The 16,394-nt window shown below is 36.6% G+C and overlaps 1 protein-coding gene across 1 annotated transcript in view; it reads right to left on the bottom strand.

The window, feature by feature from the left end:
* hcn2b (hyperpolarization activated cyclic nucleotide-gated potassium channel 2b) overlaps nucleotides 1–16,394 on the bottom strand; it is a 114,851-nt gene that overhangs the window by 90,808 nt on the left and 7,649 nt on the right. Inside the window, exon 3 of the mRNA XM_062039255.1 lies at nucleotides 5,518–5,941. Within this exon, the coding sequence (XP_061895239.1) occupies nucleotides 5,518–5,941 (424 nt within the window). The remainder of the gene's footprint in view (nucleotides 1–5,517; nucleotides 5,942–16,394) is intronic.

The following is a 16,394-nucleotide window of genomic DNA, read 5'->3' as shown; positions in this document are numbered from 1 at the left end:
TCAATGGTTACGCCTTTCTAAGATATTATCTATAACAAATTACATGTTTGTTTTTTTACCATTTTGTAGTTTGGTACACAGCTACTTCTCCTCCATTTTTGTTGGTTCTGTTGATGTTATTTAGTTCAAATCGTTCCAGATCAAAATCTATTCTTTTTTTTATCATCAATGCATGTTTCTGTGACAGCGATCAGTTTGAAGGGTTTGTCGAATTGTTCTAAAAAAAATGATTCATGTTGTTATAATTTGCATACATACAAATGAATAATTGACAATTTGTTATCACATTTAATTTTGCTATTATATTGTTCATCTGTATAATAAAAACAATTATTACTGAAAACAATTGTATCTGGATCTATATCATTGTCCAAATCTTATTTTTGTGCTCTTTGTTGCAGAGGGTTGGAAATGGGGGTTAAATCACCAAAAATGATTCCCGGGCACGGCCACAGCTGCTGCTCACTGCTCCCCTCACCTCCCAGGGGGTGATCAAGGGTGATGGGTCAAATGCGGAGAATAATTTTGCCACACCTAGTGTGTGTGTGACAATCATTGGTACTTTAACTTTAAGTGTTTTAGTTCCATATTTTCTTGTTCAACAATCTTTGATGTTGTTTCAATAATCTCTATTAGTGAAGGTCGGTGAACTCTGAAATATAAGTCTTCTTGTTTAGTGGTCTCTTAGAACATAGTAGATGTAGGTGGTTGTTTTCCGTCAGACTCCATTATCATCGTCGTTGTGGAAGCAGTGTCAACTTTTAATATTTGTCTGTCATTGACAACAAGTACTCTTGCTTCTGGACCTCCATTCAGCTTGATGTAGATTTTACAGTTGGCGCTCCAAGTTCCCAGAACTTTCCTCCGCTTTCTTGGTGATTTCAGCATTACATTTTGTGAGATGCTCACATTTGTTCCCTTCAGTTTATTTCCTTGTTTCAGCAGTGCCATTTTAGATTTCCTGTTAACGAGTTTCATGAGGATGAATGGAGTGGTGTTGTTGTTTCTTCCATTCAGTGGGATGCATGATTCGATGGTATTAATGTTGATTTTAATTGCCTTTAATTGCAGAAAGTTGATCACTTGCTGTTCGGCCTAGGCAAGATCTGTTTCATCTGGTTCTTCTCCATTATTCACAGCTTTAGCGTAGGGTCTTGGTTTAATTCAGTGCCCTGCCACAATGATATCATTCATTCGTTTATCATCATCCATTTCATCTATGATATTCCTCAGCATGTTGTTGTCTCATTTCACTGCAATAGCTTCTTCTTGAAGATTCCTCATTTCTTGACGCATTTCCTGACAATCGTCTCTTATTTTCTTATTCTGACTTTGCAGACTTTCTATATTTTCCCTGCAGACTCCTCAGATCTTCTTTGTCTTCTGTTGTTGCTTTTCTCTGATCTTCTTAAAGTTATCCTGTTACTCTTTCCAGGTCTGCTTTCTGTTCTATTCTTACTCTATGTCATCGACTATTTTTTTTTTTAGCATCAAGTCTTGCTTCCCATCATGTCCTGTGTCCAGAGAATCGTTTGATTCAGATGACAGCGAAAGTTTTCGCAGCAGCTATCTGAGGTCAGGGCCTCTCGTATCAGCTCGCTAACGGCAGTTGCTTATTTAGCGACTAACGGCACTTTTAACTTGTTTATTTCAACAATTTCGTTCCTTGGTCAAAAAAACTTCACAATGATAAAAAAAATAATAGTAAAAGCGGACCTTTTATTTTTGCGTCCTATCCCTGTAGACAGGAAGTGACGAGTAGGCACGCATTTATAGGGTTTTTCTTTTGCATTTCTGTGACAATATCTAACAATCTTGGCACCTATAAGGTTCATGTAATGGAGTTTTTTGACAAATTGTAATATTTTCAGGAACCCCATTTTTGTAAACTGCTTACTTTTTCTTTTTATTATGGGAAGAAATTTTAATACTTTGTGCACCCTATCATCCTATGTGGGTCATGTTCGTGGAGGGCATCCAGGTTCTTAATTTTTATGACAAATTGTATTGTCAGCACCGAAAGTGGGCCAGGCCAGTGAAGGTCATCATTTTTTACATTTTGGGGAGAAACGGTGACATTTCCACACACAAATATTGGTCATGTTAGTGAGGGCATACTCTTAAAACACTTTTGTGACAACTTTGAACATTTTGAGCACCCATGTGGTTCATGTTAGTGGAGTGCATACTTTTAATGTAACATTTTCAGCACCTTATGTCATGTTTGTGGTGTACGTACAGTAGGAAGGTGAGTCATATGGGCCCAATGTGTCACCGTTTACCTGACACATGAAACGTGACGAATTGGGGGCGGGTGCACTATACACTTTAGATAGCATGTAGAGTATAATGGCAGTGTTGAGTATCTTAAAATGTGTTTTGTGGCAATTCTAACTTCGACCACAGCTCCAATTGCCACGTACACTGTCTGCACAATCTTTAGGCAAGAGTATTTTGGCCATACCATAATTGTATGCATGTTTTCCAACTTCAAGCTGTATAAACTTGAGTGCTTATTGGAATGGGCCATCTTAAAACTCATTAGTATACTCTAGCCTTCCAATAGACCCCCCTTTTAGACCAGTTGATCTGCCGTCTCTTTTCTGCTCTGCCCCCCTCTCCAGATGATTTGCAAGTAAAGTAAGTAAACTTTGATTGACTGATTGATTTAAGCATACCAGGTGATGTGTATTTGCGTAATGAGTGAGGGCAAAAGGAGATCTAAGGAGACATTTTATATCAAGGTGTGCATAATTTTTAGGCAGCTTCTCTTCATTGGGCAAAATCGCCCAAAAAGAGATTTAACAAACTCTGAAAAGTCAAAAATTGGGTATCAAACATGAAGCTACCAGGAACACAATATCCTCTGCCCAGCAGGCACAAGACATTAAAACAGTGGTTCTTAACTTTGTTGGAGGTATCGACCCCCACCAATTTCATATGCGCATTCACTGAACCCTTCTTTAGTGAAAAATAAAAAAAAAAAATTTTCAAATTCAAGACAAAGTTATGTTTTTGGTAACACTTTAGTATGGGGAACATATTCTAAGTAACGAAGACTTAATTTAGAGTTATTTGGTTAAGGTTAGGGTTATAATAAGGCCATGCCGAATAAGGCATTAATAAGTACTTAATAATGACTAGTCAAGAGCCAATATGTTACTAATTTGCATGTTAATAAGCAACTAATTAATGGTGAATATGTTCCCCATACGTAAGTGTTACCATGTTTTTTTACTGGTGCACAAAATGAACCGTGCATGAACATCGCCTTGTTTAAAGAAAAAAAACAACACAGTGCATAAACTCACAACAAATTACACACCTGCAAATCAGCCTGACTTCTGTTGTTGTCGTATCCGTAATACGCCAATAGGGAAAAGTTTTTATCTACACGATGAGTCGGGTGTGTCTTGACCTCCGCCGAACCCCTAAGCCCGACTCACCGAACCCCTAGGGTTCGTTTGAACCCAGGTTAAGAACCACTGCATTAAAACAACATTGAGAACTTGTGGAATTAGGTCCTGACGTTGAGCAACTCAAACCTAAAGTTGGAACAACATGCTCTTTGACGACATTTAATCAATGTTGGGTTCTGACGTTGATTTCGCCATTGAAATTTGGTCACTTCCCAACCAATATTCTACAACACAAATACAACTTTGACATGCTTTTTGACAACGTTTATTCAAAGTCAGGTTGTGACGTTGATTGGACCTTTGAAGTTTGGTCATTTCCCAACCAACGAAGTGGATCCTAAATTGGACATCAACATTGTCTCAATTTACAAATACAACTATTTTGCAACAATGTTTCAAAGTCAGTTTTAAAGTATATGTATATATAATCAACGTCGTATCAATCTCTTGTGCCTGCTTGGCAGTGCTGCCATGTTCCAGAACTGCAACCTACCCAAGGTATTCAGTGCTTAGAGCAGTGGTTCTTAACCTTGTTGGAGGTACCAAACCCCACCAGTTTCATATGCGCATTCACCGAACCCTTCTTTAGTGAAAAATAAAATGTTTTTTCTTAATTTAATCTTAATTTATAAATATGAGTCATGAAATGATGTTATTATATTAAAGAAATACTATTAAAGATATATTTTACAAACAGAAAGTTACAGGAATATACACATGATCCCATGTTTACATCTCATTGTGCAACATGTGAATGTTTTAGTGGGACCTAAATGCGATATCTGAAAGGGGTACAAATTATTTCCAAAGCAGGAACCCCACCCAGACATACAATTCTAGTACACAGCTCATGAAAAACAATATATTTGTTGTTGTCATTGTAAGTGGGCCAAAACACTTATATTAGAAAACAATCTCATGGAAATGACTGCTGTCATTTGATTATAATAATAAAACATTTAACTTGTTATTTAGTCAGGTTTGGGACGGATGTGCTAATGGTGTGGCCACAGTGCATGTGCACGTATGACGTCACTCACATCATGCACACCACTGAATGCTCAAGGAGTTTTTACGTTTGCTCACACAAATGGAAAATTAGAGGGAACATTGTATGGAGGTACGGTATCCATAATACGTCGATAGGGAGAAGTTTTTATTTACACGATGAGTCGGGTGTGTCTTGACCTCCGCGGCGGAGGCCGACTCACCGAACCCCTAGGGTTCGATCGAACCCAGGTTAAGAACCACTGGCTTAGAGTAATGGCCATGGTAAGGAAGGCTGAAACCCCACCACCACTGAACAAAAGACACAAGTTGAAACGTCAAGACTGGGCCAAGAAATATCTGAAGACAGATTTTTCAAAGGTTTTATAGACTGATGAGATGAGGACTTTGAATATGACCAATGTAAGATCCTGTAACTACTTGGTATCGAATCGATACCCGAGTTTGTGGTATCAAACAACAGAAAAATAAGTGATTATTACATTTTAACAGAAGTGAAGATAGAACATGTTAAAACAGAAAATAAGCAAATATTAACAGTAAATGAACAAGTAGAATAATTTTTAATTTTCTACCACTTGTCCTTAAAAATGTTGACAAAATAATAGAATGGGAAATTACCGCATATGTCAGCAGACTAATTAGGAGTCTTTGTTTGTTTACTTACTACTAAAAGACAAGTTGTCGTGTATGTTCACTATTTTATTTAAGGACAAACTTGCAATAAGAAACATATGTTTAATGTACCGTAAGATTTGTTGTTAAAATAAAGCCAGAGCCTTAAGAAAGACAAAACTTTTACTTCCTTAAACATTCAGGTTAAGGTTCATTAACATTTTGGATTGACCGAATAATGTTCAATATTAAAATTGATCCTTAAAAACACTTGCCTAATAATTGTGCGCACAGTATAGAGTGGTGCTTTCCATCATTTTCAGCAGACTGCATTGCAAAATTATTAAACCCCCTCTTCCTCTCACACGAGATCCACCCAGGAATGGGGCCATATGAATCCCTTCCCTACTGTATTTCCCAGCTTTACTAGCAAAGCACAAACGTTGCGTAGCGCTAGATTGGCGTGTGGGCTTACCTCCTCCCACTGGTGGATGTAGCGGATAAGCCTGGACAGCCTGAGCAGGCGCAGCAAGCTGAGGATTTTAGTGAATCGCACGATGCGGAGCGCCCGGGCCGTCTTGTACATCTCCGAGTCGATGCCTTTCTCCACGATGAGGAAGATATAATCCACAGGTATGGAGGACACAAAGTCCACCACGAACCAGGTCTGCAGGTACTTCTTCTTGATCTTCTTGGGGTCCAGGATGATCTCCGTGTTGTCCTCGAACACGATGCCGGTCCTGAAGTTGAGCACCAGGTCCATGAGGAAAAAGGTGTCCGACACCACGTTGAAGATGATCCATGGAGTGGTGGTCTCCTCCTTGAAGAAGGTGATGCCCACGGGGATGATGATCAGGTTGCCCACCATGAACATGAGCATGGAAAAGTCCCAGTAGAATCTAACATGGAGATAGGTTATTATTACATTATTATTGTTATTAGATAAGTCTTTAAAAGCTAGAAGTCAAAAGCGGGTGGAGTGCATACTCGTTTTATTTGTGTGGTGAAAATGACAACATTTTCAACACCCCTTGTTTAATAGAGTGATAGTTTCTTAGACTTTTTGACAAATTGTAATTATATATATATATTAAGGCTGCAACAACTAATCGATTAAATCGATTAAAATCGATTATTAAAATATATGCCGATTAATTTAGTCGGCATATAATTAATATTTTTGTTGGGTTTTTTTTATTAAAAAATAAAGGTTTTTGTTTTTTTTAATAAAACTTTATTTATAAACTGCAACATTTACAAACAGCTGAGAAACAATAATCAAAATAAGTATGGTGCCAGTATGCTGTTTTTTTTCCAATAAAATACTGGATAGGATAGAAATGTAGTTTGTCTCTTTTATCCGATTATTAATCGATTATCGAAGTAATAATCAACAGATTAATCGATTAACAAATTAATCGTTAGTTGCAGCCCTAATATATATATATATATATATATATATATATATATATATATATATATATATATATATACATCCATACATACATACTGTATATGTATGTTTGTGTATACACTATATATACATAAATACATATATATACACTATATATGCATACATACATACATACATACATACACACTATATATACATACATACACACACACACTAATATACGTACACATACACTTACATACACACACACCACACACGTATGTATGTTTGTATATATACATACATATATGTTTGTATATATACATACATATATATGTTTGTATATATATATACACATACATATATATGTTTGTATATATACATACATATATGTTTGTATATATACATACATATATATATATGTTTGTATATATATATATACACATACATATATATGTTTGTATATATACACATACATACTATATATATGTATGTGTATATATATATATATACATATATATATATATATATGTTTGTATATATACACATACATATATATGTTTGTATATATACAAATACATATATATACACACTATATACACACACACACACACACACACACACACACACACACACACTAATATACATACATACACACACACACTAATATACACACACTCACACTATATATATACATAATACACACACACCCCTTTTTTGACCTCGGGGCCCAACTTTTTCACCACAGAGTGACCGGAATCCACTTAAATATTAACACTGAATTAGTCATCTTAATCTTGATTTGAATCCTATTCCATAATAATTATACAGTCAAACAGAACATCACAAATATCATTATCAAGGCTTAGGTCAGACTAATTACAAAAATATATACTAATTAATTTTTTTTTTTTGGTGGGGTTTTTTTCCAGCACCCCATGTTAGCAATATTTATGAGTGCATTTTTGGGATAAATTTGGGGACAAATTGTAACATATATAGCACCTTATGTCGACCGTGTTTTTTGAGTGCATACTTTTTGTATAGTAAAATTGTAAAATTGCAATACGCCCTGACTACATTTCAATTTGGACATCTTTTATTTGTTTATTTTTAGCATCCCACGTCAGCCATTTTTATGGAGTGTGTAGTTTGTTTTTTGCATTTCTGTTGACCATATTTATGGAGTGCATACAGTATTTTGTGTTTTACTAACAAATAGTACAATTGCAATATGTCTTATAGCAACATTTAAATTTGGCATTGTTTTTGTTATTTATTTTTAGAATCCTATGTCTTTTTGTGTTTTTGTTACTAATAGTAAAATTGCAATAGGCCTTGACTACATTTACATTTGGACATATTTTATTTTTAGCACCCCATTTCAGCAAAATTTATGGAGGGCAAATTTTTTTGGGTTGATTTGGGGACAAATTGTAATATAATTAGCACCCTATGTTGACAATGTTTGTGGAGTGCATACTTTTTGTGGTTTTGTACTGAATAGTAAAATTGCAATATGCCCCAACTACATTTAAATTTGGACATCTTTTATTTTTGTATATTTTTAGCATCCCATATTTATGGACTTTTTTTTTTTGCATTTCTGGGACAAATTGTAGCGTGTTAAACCCCCCGTTGTCGACGGTGTTTGTGGAGTGCATACAGTACTTTTGGGTTTTTGTAACAAATGATAAAATTGCAATACGCCCTGACTACATTTAAAAGTGGCCATTTTTAAATTATTTTTGGCATCCTATGTCAGCAATGTTTATTGAGTGCATACTTTTTTCTGCATTTTGGGGACACATCGTAATACGTTCAGCACCCTATGTCCACCGTGTTTGGAGTGCATACTTACTGTGTTTTTGTTACTAATAGTAAAATTGCAATACACCCTGACTACATTTAAATGTGGACATATTTTATTTTTAGCACAACATTTCAGCAATATTTATGGAGTGCAAAATTTTTGGGTGATTTGGGGACAAATTGTAATATATTTAGCACCCTATGTTGACAATGTTTGTGGAGTGCATACTTTTTGCATTTTTGTACTGAATAGTAAAATTGCAATATGCCCTAACTACATTGAAATTTGGACATATTTTATCTTTGTATATTTTTAGCATCCCATGTTTATGGACTGCGCTTTTTTTTTTTTTTTTGCATTTTTGCGACAAACATGCTCAAGCCCTTGTTGTCGACAGTGTTAGTGGAGTGCATACAGTACTTTTTGTGTTTTTGTAACAAATGGTAAAATGTGCCCTAACTACATTTAAAAAAAAAAAGGTTTAGCATCCTATGTCAGCAATGTTTATGGAGTACATACTTTTTTCTGCATTTTGGGTACAAATTGTAATACGTTCAGCACCCTATGTCGACCATGTTTGGAGTGCATACTTTTTGCGTTGTTTTACTGAACAGTAAAATTGCAATATGCCCTAACTACATTTAAATTTGGATATCTTTTATTTTTGTATATTTTTAGCATCCCATGTTTATGGACATTTTTTTTGCATCTCTGGGACAAATTGTAACGTGTTCAACCCCCCGTTGTCGACAGTATTTGTGGAGTGCATACAGTACTTTTTGTGTTTTTGTAACAAATGGTAAAATTTGCCCTAAACTAAATTCATTAGAATTTGGCCAGTTTTTTTTAGCCAGCGCCAGGCTGGATAATCCATGTACGCATAGCAATTCTCTTAGAATAATACACAATTCACATAATGTTTTTTCTGTTGTGTCTGTGTCAGAGGTGGACATGCATTCTACTGAGGTGGCAAATTATGATATGTCCAGTCTATTGCAGCACCAAGCAAACAATCGGAAAATTCCCGTCATATCAATTCCTAGATATGGTCGAAACTATTTAAAGTGCACTACGCATAATAAACGCAACATTGTTAATATTGCCACTACGGATAATCTTAACAAAAACTCATCAAAACAGCCCAATACCTATAATATGGGCTTTTTAAACATAAGATCATTGTCTCCCAAGGCGTTATTGGTTAATGAGGTCATTAGAGACAACAATCTTAACGTCATTGGTCTTAGCGAAACCTGGCTCAAACCGGACAAATTTTTTGCGCTCAATGAGGCATCTCCTCCTAACTATACGAATGCGCATGTTGCCCGCCCTCTTAAAAGGGGAGGGGGTGTCGCACTAATATACAATGAAAATTTCAACCTTACCCCTAACCTAAATAATAAATATAAATCGTTTGAGGTGCTTACTATGAGGTCCGTCACACCGCTACCTCTCGACCTGGCTGTTATCTACCGCCCCCCTGGGCCCTATTCGGACTTTATCAGTGAATTCTCAGAGTTCGTTGCTGATCTAGTGACGCACGCCGACAATATAATCATAATGGGGGACTTTAATATCCATATGAATACCCCATCGGACCCTCAGTGCGTGGCGCTCCAAACCATAATTGATAGCTGTGGTCTTACACAAATAATACATGAACCCACGCATCGCAACGGTAATACAATAGATCTAGTGCTTGTCAGGGGTGTCACCACCTCCAAAGTTATGATACTTCCATATACTAAAGTAATGTCCGATCATTACCTTATAAAATTTGAAGTTTTGACTCTTTGTCAACAAGCTAATAATAATAATAACTGCTATAGCGGCCGCAACATTAATGCTGCCACAACGATGACTCTTGCTGACCTACTGCCTTCGGTAATAGCACCATTCCCAAATTATGTCGGCTCTATTGATAAACTCACTAACAACTTTGACGATGCCTTGCGCGAAATTATTGATAGTATAGCACCGCTAAAGCAAAAAAGGGCCCCTAAAAGGCGCACCCCATGGTTTACAGAAGAAATTAGAGCTCATAAATTATCATGTAGAAAACTGGAACGCAAATGGCGCGCGACTAAACTTGAGGTTTTCCATCAAGCATGGAGTGATAGTTTAATAACTTATAAACGCATGCCTACCTTAGCTAAAGCTAAATACTACTCAAATCTCATCCGCCTCAACAAAAACGATCCTAAATTTCTGTTTAGTACAGTAGCATCGCTAACCCAACAAGGGACTCCTCCCAGTAGCTCCACCCACTCAGCAGATGATTTTATGAATTTCTTTAATAAGAAAATTGAACTCATTAGAAAGGAGATTAAAGACAACGCATCCCAGCTACAACTGGGTTCTATTAACACAAATACGACTGTATATACGACGGACACTGCCCTCCAAAATAGTCTCTCTATTTTTGATGAAATAACATTAGAGGAATTATTACAGCGTGTAAGTGGGATAAAACAAACAACATGTTTACTTGACCCACTTCCTGGGAAACTTATCAAGGAACTGTTTGTATTATTAGGTCCATCAGTGTTAAATATTATAAACTTATCACTTTCCTCCGGCACTGTTCCCCTAGCATTCAAAAAAGCGGTTATTCATCCTCTGCTCAAAAGACCTAACCTCGATCCTGACCTCATGGTAAACTACCGACCGGTCTCCCACCTTCCGTTTATTTCCAAAATTCTCGAAAAAACTGTTGCACAGCAGCTAAATGAACACTTAGTGACTAACAATCTCTGTGAACCTTTTCAATCCGGTTTCAGGGCAAATCACTCTACGGAGACAGCCCTCGCAAAAATGACTAATGATCTATTGCTAACGATGGATTCTGATGCGTCATCTATGTTGCTGCTTCTTGATCTTAGCGCCGCTTTCGATACCGTCGATCATAATATTTTATTAGAGCGTATCAAAACACGTATTGGTATGTCAGACTTAGCCTTGTCTTGGTTTAACTCTTATCTTACTGACAGGATGCAGTGCGTCTCCCATAACAATGTGACCTCGGACTATGTCAAGGTAACGTGCGGAGTTCCCCAGGGTTCGGTTCTTGGCCCTGCACTCTTTAGTATTTACATGCTGCCGCTGGGTGACATCATACGCAAGTACGGTGTTAGCTTTCACTGTTATGCTGATGACACTCAACTCTACATGCCCCTAAAGCTGACCAACACGCCGGACTGTAGTCAGCTGGAGGCGTGTCTTAATGAAATTAAACAATGGATGTCCGCTAACTTTTTGCAACTCAACGCTAAGAAAACGGAAATGCTGATTATCGGTCCTGCTAGACACCAACATCTATTTAATAATACCACCTTAACATTTGACAACCAAACAATTAAACAAGGAGACTCGGTAAAGAATCTGGGTATTATCTTCGACCCAACTCTCTCGTTTGAGTCACACATTAAGAGTGTTACTAAAACGGCCTTCTTTCATCTCCGTAATATCGCTAAAATTCGTTCCATCTTGTCCACTAGCGACGCTGAGATCATTATTCATGCGTTCGTTACGTCTCGTCTCGATTACTGTAACGTATTATTTTCGGGCCTCCCTATGTCTAGCATTAAAAGATTACAGTTGGTACAAAATGCGGCTGCAAGGCTTTTGACAAAAACAAGAAAGTTTGATCATATTACGCCTATACTGGCTCACCTGCACTGGCTTCCTGTGCACTTAAGATGCGACTTTAAGGTTTTACTACTTACGTATAAAATATTACACGGTTTAGCTCCAGCCTATCTCGCCGATTGTATTGTACCATATGTCCCGACAAGAAATCTGCGTTCAAAGAACTCCGGCTTATTAGTGATTCCCAGAGCCAAAAAAAAGTCTGCGGGCTATAGAGCGTTTTCTATTCGGGCTCCAGTACTCTGGAATGCCCTCCCGGTAACAGTTAGAGATGCTACCTCAGTAGAAGCATTTAAGTCCCATCTTAAAACTCATTTGTATAATCTAGCCTTTAAATAGACCCCCCCTTTTTTAGACCAGTTGATCTGCCGTTTCTTTTCTTCTCTCCTCTTCTCCCCTGTCCCTTGCGAGGGGGAGTCGCATAGGTCCGGTGGCCATGGATGAAGTGCTGGCTGTCCAGAGCCGGGACCCCGGGTGGACCACTAGTCTGTGCATCGGTTGGGGACATCTCTGCGCTGCTGACCCGTCTCCGCTCGGGATGGTTTCCTGTTGGCCCCGCTGTGGACTGGACTCCCGCTGATGTGTTGGATCCACTGTGGACTGGACTTTCACAATGTTATGTCAGACCCACTCGACATCCGTTGCTTTCGGTCTCCCCTAGAGGGGGGGGGTTACCCACATATGCGGTCCTCTCCAAGGTTTCTCATAGTCATTCACCGACGTCCCACTGGGGTGAGTTTTTCCTTGCCCGTATGTGGGCTCTGTACCGAGGATGTCGTTGTGGCTTGTACAGCCCTTTGAGACACTTGTGATTTAGGGCTATATAAATAAACATTGATTGACATTGATTGGTTCTAATTTTTGGTTAAATTATTTTTAGCATCTTCTGTCAGTAGCGTTTATGGAGTAAATATTTTTTTCTACATTTTGGGGACAAATTGTAATACGTTCAGCACCCTATGTCCACCATGTTTGGAGTGCATACTTATTGTGTTTTTGTTACTAATAGTAAAATTGCAATACACCCTGACTACATTTAAATTTGGACATATTTTATTTTTGTATATTTTACATTCCATGTTTATGGACTGCACGTTTTTTTTTTTTCATCTCTGGGACAAATTGTAACGTGTTCAACCCCCCGTTGTAGACAGTATTTGTGGAGTGCATACAGTACTTTTTGTGTTTTTGTAACAGATTGTAAAATTGCAATAGGCCCTAACTACATTTAAAAGTAGCCATTTTTGTAATTATTTTTAGCATCCTATGTCAGCAATGATTATAGAGTACATACTTTTTCTCGCATTTTGGGGACACATTGTTATACGTTCAGCACCCTATGTCCACCATGTTTGGAGTGCATACTTTGTGTTTTTGTTACTAATAGTAAAATTGCAATACACCATGACTACATTTAAATTTGGACATATTTTATTTTCAGCACCCCTTTTCAGCAATATTTATGGAGTGCAAATTTTGGGGTGATTTGGGGACAAATTGTAATATATTTAGTACCCTATGTTGACAATGTTTGTGGAGTGCATACTTTTTGTGGTGTTGTACTGAATAGTAAAATTGCAATTAACCCTAACTACATTTAAATTTGGACATATTTTATTTTTGTATATTTTAGCATCCCATGTTTATGGACTGCACTTTTTTTTTTGCCTCTCTGGGACAAGTTGTAACGTGTTCAACCCCCCATTGTCGACAGTGTTCGTGGAGTGCATACAGTACTTTTTGTAACAAATGGTAAAATTGCAATACGCCCTAACTACATTTAAATTTGGCCATTTTTTAAAATTATTTTTTGCATCCTATGTCAGCAATGTTAATGGAGCACATACCTTTTTCTGCATTTTGGGGACAAATTGTAATACGTTCAGCACCCTATGTCGACCATGTTTGGAGTGCACACTTTGTGTTTTTGTTACTAATAGCAAAATTGCAATACGCCCTGAGTACATTAAAATTAGGACATCTTTTATTTTTAGCACCACATTTCAGCCATGTACATGGAGTGCATCCTTTTTTTTTGTATTTCGGGGACCAATTCTAATATGTTCTGCAACCTATGTCCACCATGTTTGGAGAGCATACTTTTTGTGTTTTTGTTACTAATAGTAAAATTGCAATAGGCCCAGACTATATTTAAATTTTGCCCTAACTACATTTAAATTTGGACATCTTTTATTTTGGTATATTTTTAGCACCCCATGTCAGCCATGTTTATGGACTGCACTTTTTCTGCACGTTGTCGACAGTGTTCGTGGAGTGCATACAGTACTTTTTATGTTTTTGTAACAAAATGGTAAAATTTGCCCGAACTACATTTAAAAAAAAAAAAAAAGTTTAGCATCCTATGTCAGCAATGTTTATGGAGTACATACTTGTTTCTGCATTTTGGGGACATGTTTGGAGTGCATACTTCTTGTGTTTTTGTTACTAATAAAAATTAAAAATTATAAAAAAGTAAAATTGCAATATGCCCAATTACATTTAAATTTCGACATCTTTTATTTTTGTATATTTTTAGCATCCCATGTCAGCCATTTTTATGGACTGCACTTTTTTTTTTTTTTTTTGCATTTTGCAACAAACATGCTCAAGCCCTCGTTGTCGACAGTGTTAGTGGAGTGCATACAGTACTTTTTGTGTTTTTGTAACAAATGGTAAAATGTGCCCTAACCACATTTTAAAAAAAAAAGGTTTAGCATCCTATGTCAGCAATGTTTATGGAGTACATACTTTTTTCTGCATTTTGGGTACAAATTGTAATACGTTCAGCACCCTATGTCGACCATGTTTGGAGTGCATACTTTTTGCGTTGTTGTACTGAACAGTAAAATTGCAATATGCCCTAACTACATTTAAATTTGGATATCTTTTATTTTTGTATATTTTTAGCATCCCATGTTTATGGACATTTTTTTTGCATCTCTGGGACAAATTGTAACATGTTCAACCCCCCGTTGTCGACAGTATTTGTGGAGTGCATACAGTACTTTTTGTGTTTTTGTAACAAATGGTAAAATTTGCCCTAAACTAAATTCATTAGAATTTGGCCAGTTTTTTAAATTTTTGGTTAAATTATTTTTAGCATCTTCTGTCAGTAGCGTTTATGGAGTAAATATTTTTTTCTACATTTTGGGGACAAATTGTAATACGTTCAGCACCCTATGTCCACCATGTTTGGAGTGCATACTTATTGTGTTTTTGTTACTAATAGTAACTTTAATTGCAATACACCCTGACTACATTTAAATTTGGACATCTTTTATTTTTGTATATTTTACATTCCATGTTTATGGACTGCACGTTTTTTTTTTGCATCTGTGGGACAAATTGTAACGTGTTCAACCCCCCGTTGTAGACAGTATTTGTGGAGTGCATACAGTACTTTTTGTGTTTTTGTAACAGATGGTAAAATTGCAATAGGCCCTAACTACATTTAAAAGTAGCCATTTTTTTAATTATTTTTAGCATCCTATGTCAGCAATGATTATAGAGTACATACTTTTTCTCAAATTTTGGGGACACATTGTTATACGTTCAGCACCCTATGTCCACCATGTTTGGAGTGCATACTTTGTGTTTTTGTTACTAATAGTAAAATTGCAATACACCCTGACTACATTTAAATTTGGACATATTTTATTTTCAGCACCCCATTTCAGCAATATTTATGGAGTGCAAATTTTTGGGTGATTTGGGGACAAATTGTAATATATTTAGTACCCTATGTTGACAATGTTTGTGGAGTGCATACTTTTTGTGGTTTTGTACTGACTAGTAAAATTGCAATTAACCCTAACTACATTTAAATTTGGACATATTTTATTTTTGTATATTTTAGCATCCCATGTTTATGGACTGCACTTTTTTTTTTTGCCTCTCTGGGACAAGTTGTAACGTGTTCAACCCCCCATTGTCGACAGTGTTCGTGGAGTGCATACAGTACTTTTTGTAACAAATGGTAAAATTGCAATACGCCCTAACTACATTTAAATTTGGCCATTTTTTTTTAATTATTTTTTGCATCCTATGTCAGCAATGTTAATGGAGCACATACCTTTTTCTGCATTTTGGGGACAAATTGTAATACGTTCAGCACCCTATGTCGACCATGTTTGGAGTGCACACTTTGTGTTTTTGTTACTAATAGCAAAATTGCAATACGCCCTGACTACATTAAAATTAGGACATCTTTTATTTTTAGCACCACATTTCAGCCATGTATATGGAGTGCATCCTTTTTTTTTGTATTTCGGGGACCAATTCTAATATGTTCTGCACCCTATGTCCACCATGTTTGGAGAGCATACTTTTTGTGTTTTTGTTACTAATAGTAAAATTGCAATAGGCCCAGACTATATTTAAATTTTGCCCTAACTACATTTAAATTTGGACATCTTTTATTTTGGTATATTTTTAGCACCCCATGTCAGCCATGTTTATGGACTGCACTTTTTCTGCACGTTGTCGACAGTGTTCGTGG

The sequence above is a fragment of the Entelurus aequoreus genome, linkage group LG27 (assembly GCF_033978785.1).
Source record: "Entelurus aequoreus isolate RoL-2023_Sb linkage group LG27, RoL_Eaeq_v1.1, whole genome shotgun sequence".
NCBI lineage: Eukaryota > Metazoa > Chordata > Actinopteri > Syngnathiformes > Syngnathidae > Entelurus > Entelurus aequoreus.
Note: the sequence above shows the minus strand (reverse complement) of the source record. Positions and strands in the feature narration are given on the sequence as shown.